Source organism: Ammodytes marinus (assembly GCF_949987685.1).
Source record: "Ammodytes marinus genome assembly, chromosome: 18".
In the NCBI taxonomy this organism is placed as follows: domain Eukaryota; kingdom Metazoa; phylum Chordata; class Actinopteri; order Uranoscopiformes; family Ammodytidae; genus Ammodytes; species Ammodytes marinus.
Window position 1 is genome coordinate 5,844,108 of NC_137222.1, and position 15,870 is coordinate 5,859,977.

The window sequence follows — 15,870 nt, forward strand, 5'->3', positions numbered from 1 at the left end:
CTGCTCAGTTAACCCGCCAAAATAAAATGCTTGTCTGCTTGCATTGGCACTTGCAGAACCTTCCTCTCCCCCCAAACAGTCAGCTCCTAACATGCCGGCAAGACATGTGTACTTTTGGTGTTTGACAGGCACATTAAGATAAATAATGGCCTCTGCCAGTTGGCATTTTGGAGCTGTGGATCAGTTTCATTTTGGTTAATAAATATCGGCTATCATATCAGCCTGTCAGGCTCCTCCAAGGAGATGATGCAGTATGAGAACAGACAAATTGAGATTGAACTCGGTGTCGTAATTAAAGCATGTTACTTTGCCACCTTTCCCTCATATGAATACAACAAATACTGTGAGGGAAAAAAAGGGAAGCTTGATAATGGGTCTCTGCTGCCCCCTGTAGCTGCAACGCCACATGAATGATGACTTCCACAAAAGTCAATGTGTCCTTTGAGACATCTCACATCATATTGGGAGTTTTACACAAAAATACATATTGGCAAGGGTTTTCAAGTGAGGATGAAAACGTACTAATGACTGCAGATGCTCCAATTAACTCCGCGGAACATGAAATGAATACTGTATTTTTCAGGGTATATTTCAACCCAAAGCACTGAGGCTGGCTCAGAACTTGCTGCAAATCAAGAATGAGAGAAGATGTGAAATTGTCCTGTTCCTTGAAACAGAATATAAAAATGAAATGAGAAGATATGAAAAGAAAAGAAAAGAAAAGAAAAGAAAAGAAAAGAAAAGAAAAGAAAAGAAAAGAAAAGAAAAGAAAAGAAAAGAAAAGAAAAGAAAAGAAAAGAAAAGAAAAGAAAAGAAAAGAAAGAAAAACGATCTCTTCAAATATTTTGTTCACCAGGGCCCAGACTTATAACTAGTGGGGTTCGAATACAATATTCATCTAATGTATGTTTTGTAATAAACATTAAAGGAATACTTCACCCATATGGAACCGGCATTCTATCATTATAAAATCACTATTATAATATAATGAATCAGGTTTTTCTTCCCTCAGTCTTCCCTAAGTCTTCCCTTGGCCCAGCTGTCCTGTTAATCCTAACCCTTACTGTGATGTCACAAGAAGTAAACTGTAGGGTTAGACAGTGAGACCATAAAACATTCTTTCAGCCTTATCTCAGGCTAGGATGAACCGATTAATTTTCTTTTGCACATTTACACTAAATAGGATCTCCCAGTTCAATACACCTTCATATTTCAACTGGTGAAGTAGGTCTTTAAGTTATACATACGTGTATTGCATTTTACATTTATAATTTATTAGTTTTTATTGCACTCATTTACTTGCATTTATCCTAAGACTCTGCCTATTCTCTATGGCTGTTTTGTAAAAACAAACAATCCGGGAAGTACAATGAGCATGTTCTAATACAGGTCTACACTGCCCTCTGGTGGAAAATTAGCAGGTGAACATAATGTAGTTACATTTGGTAAGGATGAATTCATTGTATTTGCTTTTCATTGTGATTACTACTGTTTTGGCAGCATTCTCTGTCATAAATCAGTTTGTTTTACAAGCAGCACTGTGCCGTCTTGCTCGTGGCTCTGCCTGAAGCATTTGATTCTTGGCCATGAGGTGACTTTAGGCTCAGGCTCAGATTGGACAGGGCTGATGGGGAATTTAATAACAACACTACTGATTGTTTGTATATGGAGCATCATAGGTCAGGCTTCATGGGACCACTTCAGTTGTCTCTTTGGTTTGATGCCTGTTTTAATTTGAATTTTATCAATTCAATTTCGAAAATCAATATTTACTGGAGGTCTGTAACTTAGCTGTGATAAACTTCTCCCTTTGGACAACAGAATTGTTTTATTATGTTTTGTCTTGGATGTATCTATTTAAAGGCGCAGTGTGTGAAGGGAATATGGGTTTTCAGAACAGACTTGGTAGAAATGGAATATTATATTCATGCGTATGTTTTAGGAGTATAAAATCTATATCGCGTATCGCGTGAAAATAAAAGTGGTTGCTTCTTTAAGATTGAACGTTTTATGTCTACATAGGAGCAGGGTCCTTTGTATACTGTATATAGTCCTGGGGCAATGCACCTGTTGGAAGATGAAGATGAAGTACCATATAATAAATAACTAAATACATATTTGCCTCATCATTTGATTTTGTGAAATTACTTGAGGCAGTGGTGGATGATGCCATCCTTAGTAACTAGCTCCCTGTCCTTGAAGGCCACCACCGTTTCTTTAAATTCTCTGAACGGGAGGGGTATAGACAGTTCGTTGAAACTTAGAGCTTTCACCACTATGATGACACCAAAAAACTGCTTTATTACGCACTGCCCCTTTCAAAGGACAACACAATTGAAAAAATATGTTTTGTAAATGTGTGTACTCCTTTCTTATTTATACTTCCTCCAATGTACAACATATTCAAGCTAAATATCAAGTCAGCACAAGGTATCACCCATGTAAAATTCTAGATGCTTCTGAATATATTTGATCGTCTTCCATCACCATCATCCTTTTAATTTACTATAATACTATAAATAAGCTAGGTAGGTTGGTAAAGGTACTGCTAATGTGTTCAGTTTCAATAGTTTACTGATTCCATACTAACACTTTTCACCAGTAGAGGCGCTTTAGAGCAATGTTTTCATAACGTGTTCTCACATGTGTGTTTGGGATGCCCGTCCACGCCATGAGAATAGGGGTTGATAAGACATACATTTGTTGTCACCTATGATCTCTGATAGTCTGCTCTGCTGTGCATGTAGGAGGAAACAGAGATGAAATTCTACTGTAAAAGGAACTGTATGGCTTTGCAAATGATTAATGAGGTAAGGATTTTAACATGTTTGTAAGGTTTTACACATACTGTATGTCAGGTGTTTTTCAGTTTTCAAGATGGATTTATTAACAACTTAGGTCATCTGTAATGTTTCCTACACTCTTACTCTCTGGAGGCTGGAAGTTAGTGGGCGTTGCTGTCCATGGTGCTGAACCTCTATTTTTCATTCGGGTAACTTTGCTGCCTGCGTGGCTGAGCACCCACTGAAGAACACATTTATAAGAGGAAAGGGAGAGAGAGAGAGACTGCTTTATATGTTTATTCTGCCTCTTATTTGATTGTTTAATAAGTGATGTCGGTTGAAAGCCGCCCACATCATCCACTCACATCTACTCTCTTTGCATCTTATGATTCAGTTCAGTTCATCACCCAGTACTGAGATCGAGCCCATCACTTCCTCATTTGCATGCAATTGAAAGCACACAACGGCCAAAGTGCATTTCAAGGTCAGAAATAGACCAAAATTAAGTAGTGGCTGCTTTTGAAAATAGAGCCATTTGGTTCAGTCACATCACCATTGGTGTTATACTCCAAATAGCTTCCTTTGTAGCAGTAGAGTACTGGTGCAAAATGAACAGCATCTTTATTTCTAAGAGGGAAAAGGGGCATTGTCCTGTCCACTTTAGAATCAATAATGTATATTTTAAACTGTGGCAAATATAACCTGAAATTCAAAAGATTCTCACTCAGCGGTGCTGTATGTTGAACATCCCTACTCTATGGCAGTAGTGATCTAAAGTTGATTGCCAAGATTAGCACATAGTATAGTCCAAACATGTTTAGCCCCTATGTTAATGAATTAAATTACAGGGTAAGCAAACTGAAAGGAGGTTGAGGCCTTATGAATTCAATTTCTATTTTGTGGATCGTTTCACAGCTGGACAGTGTGAGTGAGTCAGTCTGTTACTTTCACTAGCTCTGGTGTGCTCTTCAACAGTGCATTAGCCATGGACTGCAAATGGGTCACACATTTGTTTATCACAGCCAGGCAAATAATTTTACCACTAGGTGTGGTTGCACAGACTTTTTATAATGCCAACCAATAACTACATGAATGGAGCTATGTATACAAGCCCTCAGCAGCCAGCATGGCATATTGCAGTAAGGCATGCTATCCAAAACTCATGGGAGTTGATGGATTAAAAAAACAAATCTTATATACATTATTGTTAAAATGAAGAGGATTTGACCAACAGTGATACCAAGCAGGGGTGGATAGATATCATTGTTTAGAGACAGTTGAGGAAATCCTCTGGACAGCTCCCCCTGTTTTTGATGTTTACATTTCATCAAATATACCATTTTTGGATCATTTCAAATTAGCTGTAAAATGAATCAATAGTGAAACTTTAGTTGCAGCCCTAAAACCATTGATGCAAATTGTACAAGTAAAGTCATAAATGAGGGGAATACAGGCATACACTTTAATATATTTGAGTCAAAATATTGACGAGAATCCACTGACAGTGAACTCAAAGCCAAACGGAGCATGTTTCCAGATGGTAGGCAGCAGCCTGACACTTTGATGGATTAATTGCCTCTGGAGAAGCCGTGCAGCTTTTAGGGATCAGAAGAAAAACCCTGGAAGAAAATCCATCTAAAACAATCTCAAACACCTGAAACAATCCAACATGGGCCAAGCCTGTAAGGCCATGGGATCTACTGTGAAGTCTGTGGGCTGATTTACAAAATAATTGCCAACAGCTGTGGCACTGGTAATAGTGCAACGTTTTTAAAACAATCCTACGTCACAGATACATCAGAATATTATAAAGTAAAGTACATCAGACAGAGCTTATTTGCTCCTTGTCTCTCTAATTCGAATACAAAATCAAGAATACTGGTGAAATAGGGGCGCCCTTTGCTCAGTTAAATAAGACGGTCTGACGAAGATTTAAGATATCTATGGGTTAGATGTGCTGGTTCTGTTAGGGGTTAGAAATTTGTTTTATGGTACTTCTATTTATCTATGTTTTAACAAACTTAAATATGACATTTATATAACAGGTTTATCGGAAGCACTTTACAATTTGGGGTCTGGTGTCTTGCCCATGAGACTTTGCAGACAGAAGGAGCCACTCTTTAATTTGTACCAGACAGAAACATGCATAAGATCGTGGCATTCAGGGTTACTGCGAGTGAAAAGAGAGTGAGATTTTCAATAGGTTCAAAAGAAAAACCAAGAATATGAAAGTTGTTGTGACACTCTTGCAACAATAGAGCACTTTTACCTGTAGAAGTCCTTGGACTCCCCTATGGTAGACAAAACATAAGTGCCCTGTATGGTGGCCCAGTGCACAGGAAAACATTATAAAGTGTCCTCTACGGTGCACTTCCAGTGAAGTAAACGTGATGCAGTGTCGTATAGGCCACCCTGAATGCTAAAATGGGTAGGCCCACCCTACAGACTTGATATATTTAAAACTGAGTCAGATAATAAAACAGGTTTTAAACAGGTTTTTCAGCCATGCACCTCAACCATTGTGAGCCCATCACTGCAATGACTCCCCATAGAAACTTTCTCTTGTGAATGTGCCTATTATCCCCTGGTGACATTTAGGCTTTAACCCAGTTTTAAATCTGTGTTTTGATCAATTAAATTTGTTTTGGATCCGCTGTTGTTATGGTGTTGGCTTCATTGAGGCTGAGGTCTGGCAAGGTCTCTAATGGATGTGTCGACATTTAGTTTTGACATTTCCAACAGAACACACTCTGCCCAAAAAAATACACGCTTTGCAATGTTCTGCCTAACCCACCATGTGTAGAGCAACCGTCCCCTTGAGTTGGTTAATGTTTTATAAAGTGAAAGTTGTGAACCAAATTGACGGACTACAAAAGCTTTTAAAACATTTTTATTTTAAACAAATGTAGCCCTTACAATATACCTGATTTTGTTAACATTGCAAGCACCAATATCCATTTAGATAGGCCTATTAATTTAGATTATTTCCCAACGGACAAACCCATTCAGAATATTCTGAATGTAAAAAAAAAAACATCTAAAAATAATAGGCTACATGTTCCTGAAACCAGAATGATATTTTAACGTCTGCATTGACTGGAATCATATTAAAAACAATAGCACACTGTACACACTAAGGTGAAGATGTGTTTGGCTAACACATAGGGATTTAGCCTTCAGAAGCATTATAAAAAATATCTAAAAAAATTAGCTATAGCTTGTGCAGAAATGTAGTTGACACTGAATTACTGCTGCAAAATTTTTATGATTTCCATCCACCCTACAGCTGTTAGGCCTATCATTATTAAGCATATTGGGAGTTGCCTAATTAATCGAAACCACCTGCCAAATGGGGGATAACACTTTTTGATAAAAAGGCGAGTGATAGGCTACTGTATCACTAAGTCTCTATGGTAGCCTACTGTTAAAAAAAAAAGTATTCTAAAGGGTTAATGCACACTTAATTGTTCCCGGAAAAGCCTGTTTTCATTAATTCAACATTAATATCCCAATTAGATTTATCACTGTGTTTTGTGATGTTCTCATGGAAAATACAGTCATTTAAAATGTAAATGTTTATTGACAACAACAAAAAAGGCCAGATGATGCCATATTTGAAACGGTCCTCGTTAGGCTGGACTTTGGGTTTAAGGAAGCTGGTCCGCCCGGCGGTTGGTTGGAGCGGAGGGGGACGAGCCGTGGAGAGCTCTCAGGCGGTGACTGTGAGCTCGGTGACGGACGCTGAAATATCTCCACGACGGCTTCCACAAACCGCTCAAATCAACGCAGCGGTGAACACACTTCTACTGTAGCATCTGCGTTGTGTCACATACAAGGTGAGTTAAACTTGTACACTTGTGTTTTGTGTGGAATAGCCGATGCGAGGAATGGTGTACGCCGTGGCTCAATACAAAGGCTTTCTTTGCCGGAGAAAATGCCGGGGCTGCAGCAGCCGGGAGGCCCGCCTGTGTCTTTCAAGTCGCCGACCAGCTACGGGTATCCCTCCCAAATGTTTCCCTCCATCTCGTCCAATTCGCACTAAACAAATCCATACTTAACCATAGTCTTTAATATTGAAGCGTCAAACGCATTTACTTTCGTTTAGCGTTGTTATTGACCGAATACAGTTGGTTTTGACAACCGTGGCCGGGCACCAAGAAACATGGTTGCTCTGCGGAGTCTCCTAACGCTGCACGCCGGGCATCAGTGCAGTCGGTGCCGCTAGACGGTTACGGGGACATCCGGGGTCGCTCCGTTGCAACAAGGGAAGCGTCCGGGATGGGAAATACACCCAACAACATCTCGTTGACTGTGTAATACGACGAATGCTAATCACTAATGTTGGCATATGTGTTGAAACTTTCTTTGTACACATGATATGTCAAACAAAGTTGGCATACGAACGTTATGCTCCGTTTTTAGCTCGGTTTATCCGCTTCTCGGCATTTTTTTCAGCGGGGCGTCTTTTGCGAACCCTTCCTGGTTTCCTGTTGTGTATTAGCACCTTTCTACAAGGGTAAAGCAGTTTTATAATAATATAAGAGACAGGTTAGCAGTTGAGCATATTGTGTTTTGGTGTCAGGCTGTGGTCGGTATGTCCATTACCCCCTGAGCCGGAGGTTTTGTATTTGGGGAAGGTGGCTCTCCAGTGGCTGGGTGTCCGAAAGCCAGCTTGTTTTCCTCGATGAACTATAGCCTACTACCCGTTGCAGGGTTAAACTATGGTCATTAGGTTATTCACAGGAAAGTCTCGTAGTCGTAGCCTGGTGCAGGTGGCACATAACCGTCCAATATCTCAATCTACGGATCCTGGCAGGTACCAAATTTTGGATGTGTTTGCAAAAATTGGGTTTGCACCATGTAACGGAACACAAACAAAATGCAGTCTCGTAAAATCAGTTTTAAAATTATATCAAAAAACTATCTTTTTTTCAAGGGAAAAAAATACTTTTAGAAACCTATCCACGTAATCCAAAAAAAGGATGTATCACCCTAGTGGTGGAAAGTAGCAAAGTGCATTTGGTCAAGAACCAATGAGACAACAGTTTACTTTAAATTAATATGTTTTTGTTACTTTGTTGATTAAGATTTTTTTTAAAGTATGACCTTATGAAATATGTTGCACTGTTTTTCATTAGGCTAGCAAATAAGATTTAATCTCAACAGCTACTCAATTAAAAATATATTTACACATTGAATGCATCAGTAGGCTATTACTAATCCAATAATATAGGCCTATAATACTAGACACTTTCCAATTAATTCATTTTCCACTGGTGATTGAGCTGCCTCCCATGGCCCTGCATGCTCATGCTGTGATGCGTGACACCTTTTCAGAATGTATTCTGTATTGCATTACACAGCAGGGTGTTTGCACATTTAGAGCTGTCGATAGAGGAGAGCTTAACAATGTCCAATGTCACATTAAAACTGAATGAGGGAGTGTTGACGGGACGAAGACCAATTGGGTAAACATGACAATTTAATACCGTTAATTTGACATTTGTGTTAAAGCACAGCTGCCAGCTAGCCACGGACACTGGGTGCTCCTTAATAGATGGATGGACTATCCTCAACAACCTGTAAATGCACTTCCTAGTTCCTACATCCACAATTTATTAATAGTAACAGTTTTGAAGATTACATTAAATCAAGGGTATAATTGACTAATTTGCGTGCACAATTTATTTTAATTGTTTCCCTTAATACCTTCAAGGCTCAGTAAATTCGCATCTGCTGTTTTTTGATTAATATAATGGGCTCTGTAGGTAACTGGGCTTTTTAAGTTGGACATTTTTTTATAAAGCCAACTTAAAGTAGACATTAGGACAACAATGTCATACAATGGTTTGGAAGTGTTTGTAAAGCCTTCCAGCATAACTGCCTTCTTTTACTTCAGTTAAATTCCTAGCAGTGTCCAGTTGTGGTTTATAACACAACTGGACTAAGTGAGTGAAATCCCTTCCATGGACTAGCTGTATGATTACTGGCCACGTCCGAAAATAGCAGAACACAACAAGAAAATGTCCCAGAAACAATTTTACATGATAACACACAGCCTGCTACTGCCGAGTGCTCACATTGAGTTCCTCCACAGGATGGTAGCAGAGCACTGAGTGTGCTTAGTTGGCTGCGCATCCAGGTTGTGTAGCTGTTTGCAAAGCTTTCAGTATTGACCCTTCTGATAGACTTTGGCGTGAGGAAGGGTTTAGAAATTGAATAAGTAGAGTAGACACTCATAGATTTAGTGGAAGCGGACACTACTGTTTATATGTTGATGTGTATGGATTGGGAATACTACCTTATTTATTATCTGAACCTGATAGTTAAATCAAATGGAAGGTAGCTGACAAAATTAATTTGTCGGTATCAACTCCTAGATTTTATACAGTGTATAATATTTTACTGCTGTTTCTGATATAATGACCACCGGACCCTAGTCTTCATTTGTTTATATAAACAATGAAGACTTGGGTGGTAGTAATATCAGAAACAGTAATACATTTCAGCATTATCTGTAGCTCTGTCAGCAATTACAAAACATACAGCTTGTGGACACATCGAACATTATTGTATGTTATCAGAATAGTTTGTTAGAGAAATCAGGTAGAATGTTTAATAAAAAGAGATTTAAAAAGATGTGGATGAAGTTTTTGTTTTTTTCATCCACTTCACGAATAAAGCCGAAATGTCTATAATAAGTTGGAATACAATTTTGTGAATAGAGACGGAAAAAAAATTCAAGAATAAAGTAGAACTAAAAAGATGGTGACGGCTTCGAACTTCCACGTCCACTCCTATTAGTTTTATCCTGTGACCCTATTACTCTTCCATAATTATCAGTGTAGTTTGATTTGACGTCCACTGTCTTTTCTGTTTTCTTCTTAGATCTTACAATGTGATTGATCGGAGGCAGCCGCACTCCAATGGTTGAGGATCTCACCTCACTTCACTAGAATGTACTTGATGAATGTACCTCCTGTCGCAGCGACGCAAACAGAATGGAGAACATGTGGCCCACCCGGAGGCTATAGCCTTCCGATCTGCTTCAATGACTCTGACAACGACTTGCCCACCACAGGCACACCTATCGCAAATAAGGTCCAGATGATCATAGAGAGCCTCAGGAGCTCCCAGTCCTCACTCGAGATGGCCGACGAGATCGAGGGAAATGTGCCATCAGGTCAAGACGGTCATCCCCAAGTCCGCAAGGTCGCGATGGGTCCTTATGTGGGAGCCAAGTCCAAAACTAAAGGCCCCACTGAAAACAGACCGGTACACGTTTCCTCCCAAATCAACCACGGGAGCAGTGACTCTGATAGCGATGATTCTGTGGACCGTGGAATTGAGGAGGCGATACTGGAATACCTCAAGGAAAAGGATGATCACAAACGCAAGCCGGAGCCGTGCTTCGCCTTTCCCCAACCATCCAAAATTCCCAGGAAAACCTCGCCCGTTCCTGAGGTTTCCAATCAGAACTCTGACAGCAATAGAATTATGATCGCAAGTAACCAGTTTCCGAAAAGTGTCAAAGCTGAGACTGCCACAGCATCAGCTACTATACCTATCAAAAAGTATATCAAAAACAAGGCCTCCTTAGATGACGATGCAGTTAGGAAATTGGATTCTAATAAAAGTACATGTACGCAAACAATAACTTTTGTCCTACCCAAAGAGCAAACCAAGAGCTCATCTAAAACAATCAACGTCCTCAACAAAGTACAGCGCCCGCTCAAAGTTAAGGTGGAAGAAGACTCAAATGATTCCAGTAGTGATGACGGCATTGAGGAGGCCATTCAGAGATACCAGTTAGAGAAAAAGGTGCAGCAAAACAAACCGGAAGCTTTCAATTCACTCAAAATCAGAGAGGACTCCGACTCCACCAGCGATGATGGGATTGAAGAAGCTATTCGCTGCTACCAGCTTGAGCAGATCAAGGAGAAGAGTGTCCTGACCCCATTCTTACCCAAGCAAAAGCCCTTTAAGTCAGTTATACACGCTATTGAAAGTACAAGCACAGAAAATATGAAGAAACACAAGCTGAAGAAGAAAAAGAACAGAATGGAGAAAGAAGGGAAATCTAATCAACCCCCTCCATCGCTTGCCTCCGTACCCAAGAACAAACTTTCAGAGAGCTCGAAAGGTAAAGGAAATGGTTTGCTTTTGTTTAAAGTAAACAGTTTAAATGAACAACCTACCCCTGTACCTCCAAAGGCTAGTACACCTGCAGAGCTCATGTGTGCTGAGGCAATACTGGACATTTCAAAAACCGTTATGCCTGTGGTCTTCCATCCCGGTGTTGGACTTAGCAGTTGTGCTCCCACCGAATCTTTGCCTCCTGACAACGGCCCAGATATAGAAAGTGATGGAAGTTCAATTGATAGTGAAGATGGGATTGAGCAAGAAATCAGGAAATTTCTGGAACAGAAGGCCCAAATGAACCAACAGCCACCCAGCTCTGCTGTGGCTCAAGAGCCTAATGATATGAATGATTCAGAGGAAATGAAAGCAAAGCCGGTTGCAACCCAAAAGAACCCTTCAAAATTGTCTTTGACAAGGAGAAGAAAAAGCAGAGAGGAAATCTGTAACGTTTCCACCATTTCATCTACCGATAATGTTGCAGAGGCCGCCCTGAAACCTTTATCTGAGCACAGAAAAGAATCCAGCCCACTGGGGTTTTCTCAGAGAAGTCGAATGCACCTAACAACTGGATTACACGAGACAGAGAAAAGTGGAGAGAAGAGCAGTTCGCTTGACAGTGACGAGGACCTAGACACGGCTATAAAAGACCTGCTCAAGACAAAAAAGAAGGTGAAGAAAAAAAACAGGGACTTAAAGCGGAAACCAAGGAAGTGCCTCAAGGACGAAGAACCAACGCCGGGAAGTGTTTCACAGACCAAAAAGTTCAAACCTGATCCTATTTCTAAGAACAGCGCTTTGAAAAAAGTACATAAGAATAAAAAGGACATTTTACAACATAAACAAACTGAAGATCATGGTCTGCATGAAGGCGAAACAGAAAAACTGAAAGCAACCGAGGGTCAAGATGCCATGAAGATTCTTAGTACCGCTCGTACAGTAAAGGAAGATAGCAGTTCTGTGGACAGCGACGATAGCATTGAACTAGAGATCAGAAAGTTTCTGGCCGAGAAGGCCAAAGTTTCCACTGCAGAGAAAAGTAAAGAAGGTGATGATTCCAGGAACGGCTCTGCCTCGGTTTGTAGCACACTTCAGGTTGAAAACATCAAACAGGAAAATCAGCTGGCTGAAATTCCAATTAAAAGTATCAGTCCTTTGTCTGTACGATCTCTGCTGACTAGTAAGCCCCTTCCAAGGCTACAAGCAAGCAACTCTACTGTCAGTGCACAGTCACAGCGGTCCTCAGCCCAGTCCTGCAGTCCCTTTTTGGAGCCGGCGGACGGGGCAGGGGCTGCTAAAACCGAGCAAACAAGGCTCGACACTGGGAGAAGCGACGTTCAGGATCTCACCCCACAACCAGAAAAAGCTCCACCAGTTTTGACTCCTAACATTTCTCATTCCCGCTCGGAGTCAATCAAGTGGCGTCAGAGCTTTGGACTCCCCGCTACTGACACTAGGGCTCTCGATCGGACTGCATTCCATATCACCTCGTCGAAAATCAGCAAGACTGCATCGGCAACCCCATCATATCCGAGCGGAGGCGTCAGCCCTAAATTACAGACTCCAGTCAGTGGTTGGTCCTCTGCAAGGACCAGCAGAGCAGCTTTTCCCTGCTCTACAGAGACAGTTGTAAATACTAAGTTCAAAACCCCTGTTTTAAGTCTTTTGTCTACTGCCAAGCAGCAGCCAAGGATTTCCTATATACGGAGTGCCACGCCAGGCCTCAGGTCAGAGTGCCCTACACAGGGAGACATGCAGAGTATGGTGCATATGTCCAAGGACAAGAGTGTTTTTGTTGAGCTGGAAACTAATAGGACCAACCATGTCCAAGTTCGAAGCAGGGAAAGGAGCGAGGGAAAGGAGAGAGTGGACTTGCTTAGTGAGATAAAAGTTGAAAGCGAGAGCGTGAAGATAGACGATAAAGAAGTACACCTAGAAAGGACAGCGGAAGAATTTATAGATGAGGCAGATTGTGAGTCAGACCACAGGGGAAATCCAGAGAAGAACCAGGGCTTTTCCACATTGTAAGTATTGTCTTTGGTCACTATGTCCCATAACATCATAATCCAATTTTATACAAGGTTGTTTCTTAATCGGTCCCTGCTGATAAATAAAAAGCTGGTCCAATCACGCTAATTTACTTATAGGCTCCAAGGGAATGTTTGTTAATACGATAAAACAAGACAAAAAAGGCATTTTGTTTTTGTTTGTTTGTACATTTATACATCTGTGTAACATAATGGTGCCATCATACTCAGCTTAATTCATATCACAGCTTTGAAAAGCAATACAGGGATGGATTGGTATAAGAGGCAGACTGCATGGGTAGTACTTCATCAGAGTGCAGAATACTTTCTTATTGAAAATGCCATTGTCCTAAATATCTTTCACGTTTTATGTAAAAAGGAGTGACCAATCATACCAACAAGTCAATTTGACAAAATAGATATTAAAGGTTAAGTCAACTACTTGAAATTCGGGTGTATCTTTTTAATTTACCAAGGTGAAAATACATGCTGTTATTCTATTATCTTACACATTTACTGGTGATATGAAGGTAAAGTCATATACTTTTTTTTAAGTGCAAAAGTTAAAACTAATTCTATTTGTATCATTATTGTTATATTTACAACAGTGCCCTTCATTAGGTTTATGTCAATAAAAGAAGAAAAAATTGTTTATGAAAGTATCCATGCACATTCTGTTGTACGGTAAATCCAAATATATCATCGCAAACTATATTGATGATTGATTCATTGTTGAGTCATTTTCGTGCAGAAATGCTCAACTCAAACACTATGATATGATAGCAAATGACACTTATTTGGGGATTTTGGGATTGGACAATGCGAGACATTTGAATATTTTACTTTCCGTTGCTTTATTAGGAGCAACACTTATACTGGGAAACTTGTGCAGAGTAGGGCAATATGGCTAAACTATCATTAATGCTTCTATTACATCTATAATAATATACTAATCCTCTTAAATTCACATTTTTGTATCCTTTATTCTAAAAAAAAGGGTCAGATGCCATGTCATAAAACACAGCATATTACAGTTTATCATCACTTTACCAGATTGTACCCTGTCCACCATTAAATAGTTTTTATCTGTGGCTGCTGTTCACCACAGATTTAGAATGGCCTTAGTAACTTTTGCACATGAAGAGAATAAGGCCAGGGTACACTGTGAGAACAGATTATATTATTGACCCTTAATAGGCAACTTTTTAAAGATTATTTGAGAGCACCAGTTGATACCACACACCAATAATTCAATAACTACCGTGGAGATATGAAACTATACCTAACCATACTCTTTCATCATACACAGTGCCCTTAGTTCATTGTAAAGTTCAGTTGTTGATGACAGCCACTACAACAGTATCTGACTTACTCAAATGCCGTTCCAGATTCCACAGAAGCCACACAACTACTGCTCTATGTCTTGCTAAACTTGATATTTAGTGTGTTCATTTCTTTATCATGTTAAAAGTTTTCTTGAATTTCATATGTGGGGAAAAAAAGGCTATTTATTTTTCTTTATCAAAATAAAGTTACTGAACATGCTGTGCATTGCCAGGTTTTGTAAATATTTTGTAAGAAGTGTTTCTTTTCTTTTTTCTTTTACTCTTTCGGGAAAAAAAAACTTTTGCTGTGTCTTTTTAAGTGCATCTGTGTATTAAAGAGTGGAATCTGAGCAACAATTGGTCTTCCTCATTAATAATGTGACATTGTTTAACACATGGTAACACTCTTCGTGGTTGATGTCAATGTATATTTACAGGCTACGTTCATTGGCTTGAAGATGGACTTTGGAATTTATTATTATTAAGCATAGGAACTGGTTTGATGTGTGTCCTGTTCTGCCTTGCCCAGGTCTTTGTCACGTGCCATTGACCCTGGCATCACCATCAGCCCCTGCATAGCTCTCAACACAGACGAGAGAAGCAGCATGTACAGCAGGAGCTACCTGACTGAAAAAAGCAAGAAGGTACAATTAAGTTAGAAAACATCACAGTTCTTGGCGCAATATTGGAATCCCTTTTTACTATGAAACCGGATATTCTGTTACATGTTTGCTAAACACAGTAGCCCCATAAATGGCACTGAGAATAGTGTTTTAGTCTGGCAGTTTGTTAAAGGAAAACAAAATTGTCCAGAGCCAGAGAGTGTGATATATTTTTTACACGATGCTTGCAGGGCGTAACTTCTCGCAGTCGTGTTCCTGTGCAGAACAAGTGTGTGCAACGTGTCAAAAGAAAGCTACAGTTCATGACAGTCAACAGGTATGTGATGGGGCCCAGGTAATTTTCTCTCCACAGTCCAATAAAAGCATTCTCAACTGAAATTATTTGTATCTCTTTCAGGGGGAATGCAGCACGAAACCTCCGCAGCATAACAGAATAATACTTCATACTGTATTGGAAACATGCATATAGATGTTTGTTATCACAGTCTGTTCCTGAATAATTATTTTGCACTTTATGTTTATGTTTGTTTTGCTGTTGCAGGCTAGTGGCAAGTTTATAGTGTATATCGTTTTATTATTAATAGTTTTATTTAATTTTTTACAGCACATATTGCTTTTAGTTGGATTCCATGGGGAAATAGTTTTGTCCTGTGAGAGACAGTTAATGTTCACCTAGTTGTTTATGTATTCAATTAAGGGCATTAAATATTTTTTTTTACTAAAAATAAAGTCCCCAGAGTAGGTATTTAACCAAACGTCTTTACAAACAAAAAAGTTCATGTTGCTGATGAAATATTAGTGTTTGGATTTTACTTGGTTGCTGTTCTTAAAAACTCATATTGGCTTGTCCTGAACTGGATAGATTGTATTCTTCATTTATACAATATACATTCATATACGTTTTTATGATAAAAGTATTTTTGCCAAACATTTGTTCAAATTGATGAATTATTCCTTTGGAATAACGTTGGTT

General features: G+C 39.6%; 1 protein-coding gene across 1 annotated transcript; it reads left to right on the plus strand.

Annotated features, from left to right (window-relative positions):
• Nucleotides 1-6,258: 6,258 nt before the first annotated feature.
• ppp1r26 (protein phosphatase 1, regulatory subunit 26) lies at nucleotides 6,259-15,711 on the plus strand. The gene is made up of 5 exons (XM_080046757.1): nucleotides 6,259-6,619; nucleotides 9,672-12,946; nucleotides 14,804-14,918; nucleotides 15,128-15,213; nucleotides 15,295-15,711. Exons 2-5 carry the CDS (start codon nucleotides 9,741-9,743, stop codon nucleotides 15,332-15,334), a joined length of 3,447 nt encoding a protein of 1,148 aa, XP_079902883.1. The 5' UTR covers nucleotides 6,259-6,619; nucleotides 9,672-9,740; the 3' UTR covers nucleotides 15,335-15,711.
• Nucleotides 15,712-15,870: the final 159 nt, after the last annotated feature.

Bases quoted from the DNA above. Each gene is read 5' to 3' on its own strand.
- ppp1r26 (XM_080046757.1), top strand. From the start codon at position 9,741: ATGTACTTGATGAATGTACCTCCTGTCGCAGCGACGCAAACAGAATGG. The intron at 14,919-15,127 runs GTACAATTAAGT...CGATGCTTGCAG, and splicing joins TGACTGAAAAAAGCAAGAAG to GGCGTAACTTCTCGCAGTCG. The intron at 15,214-15,294 runs GTATGTGATGGG...TATCTCTTTCAG, and splicing joins CAGTTCATGACAGTCAACAG to GGGGAATGCAGCACGAAACC.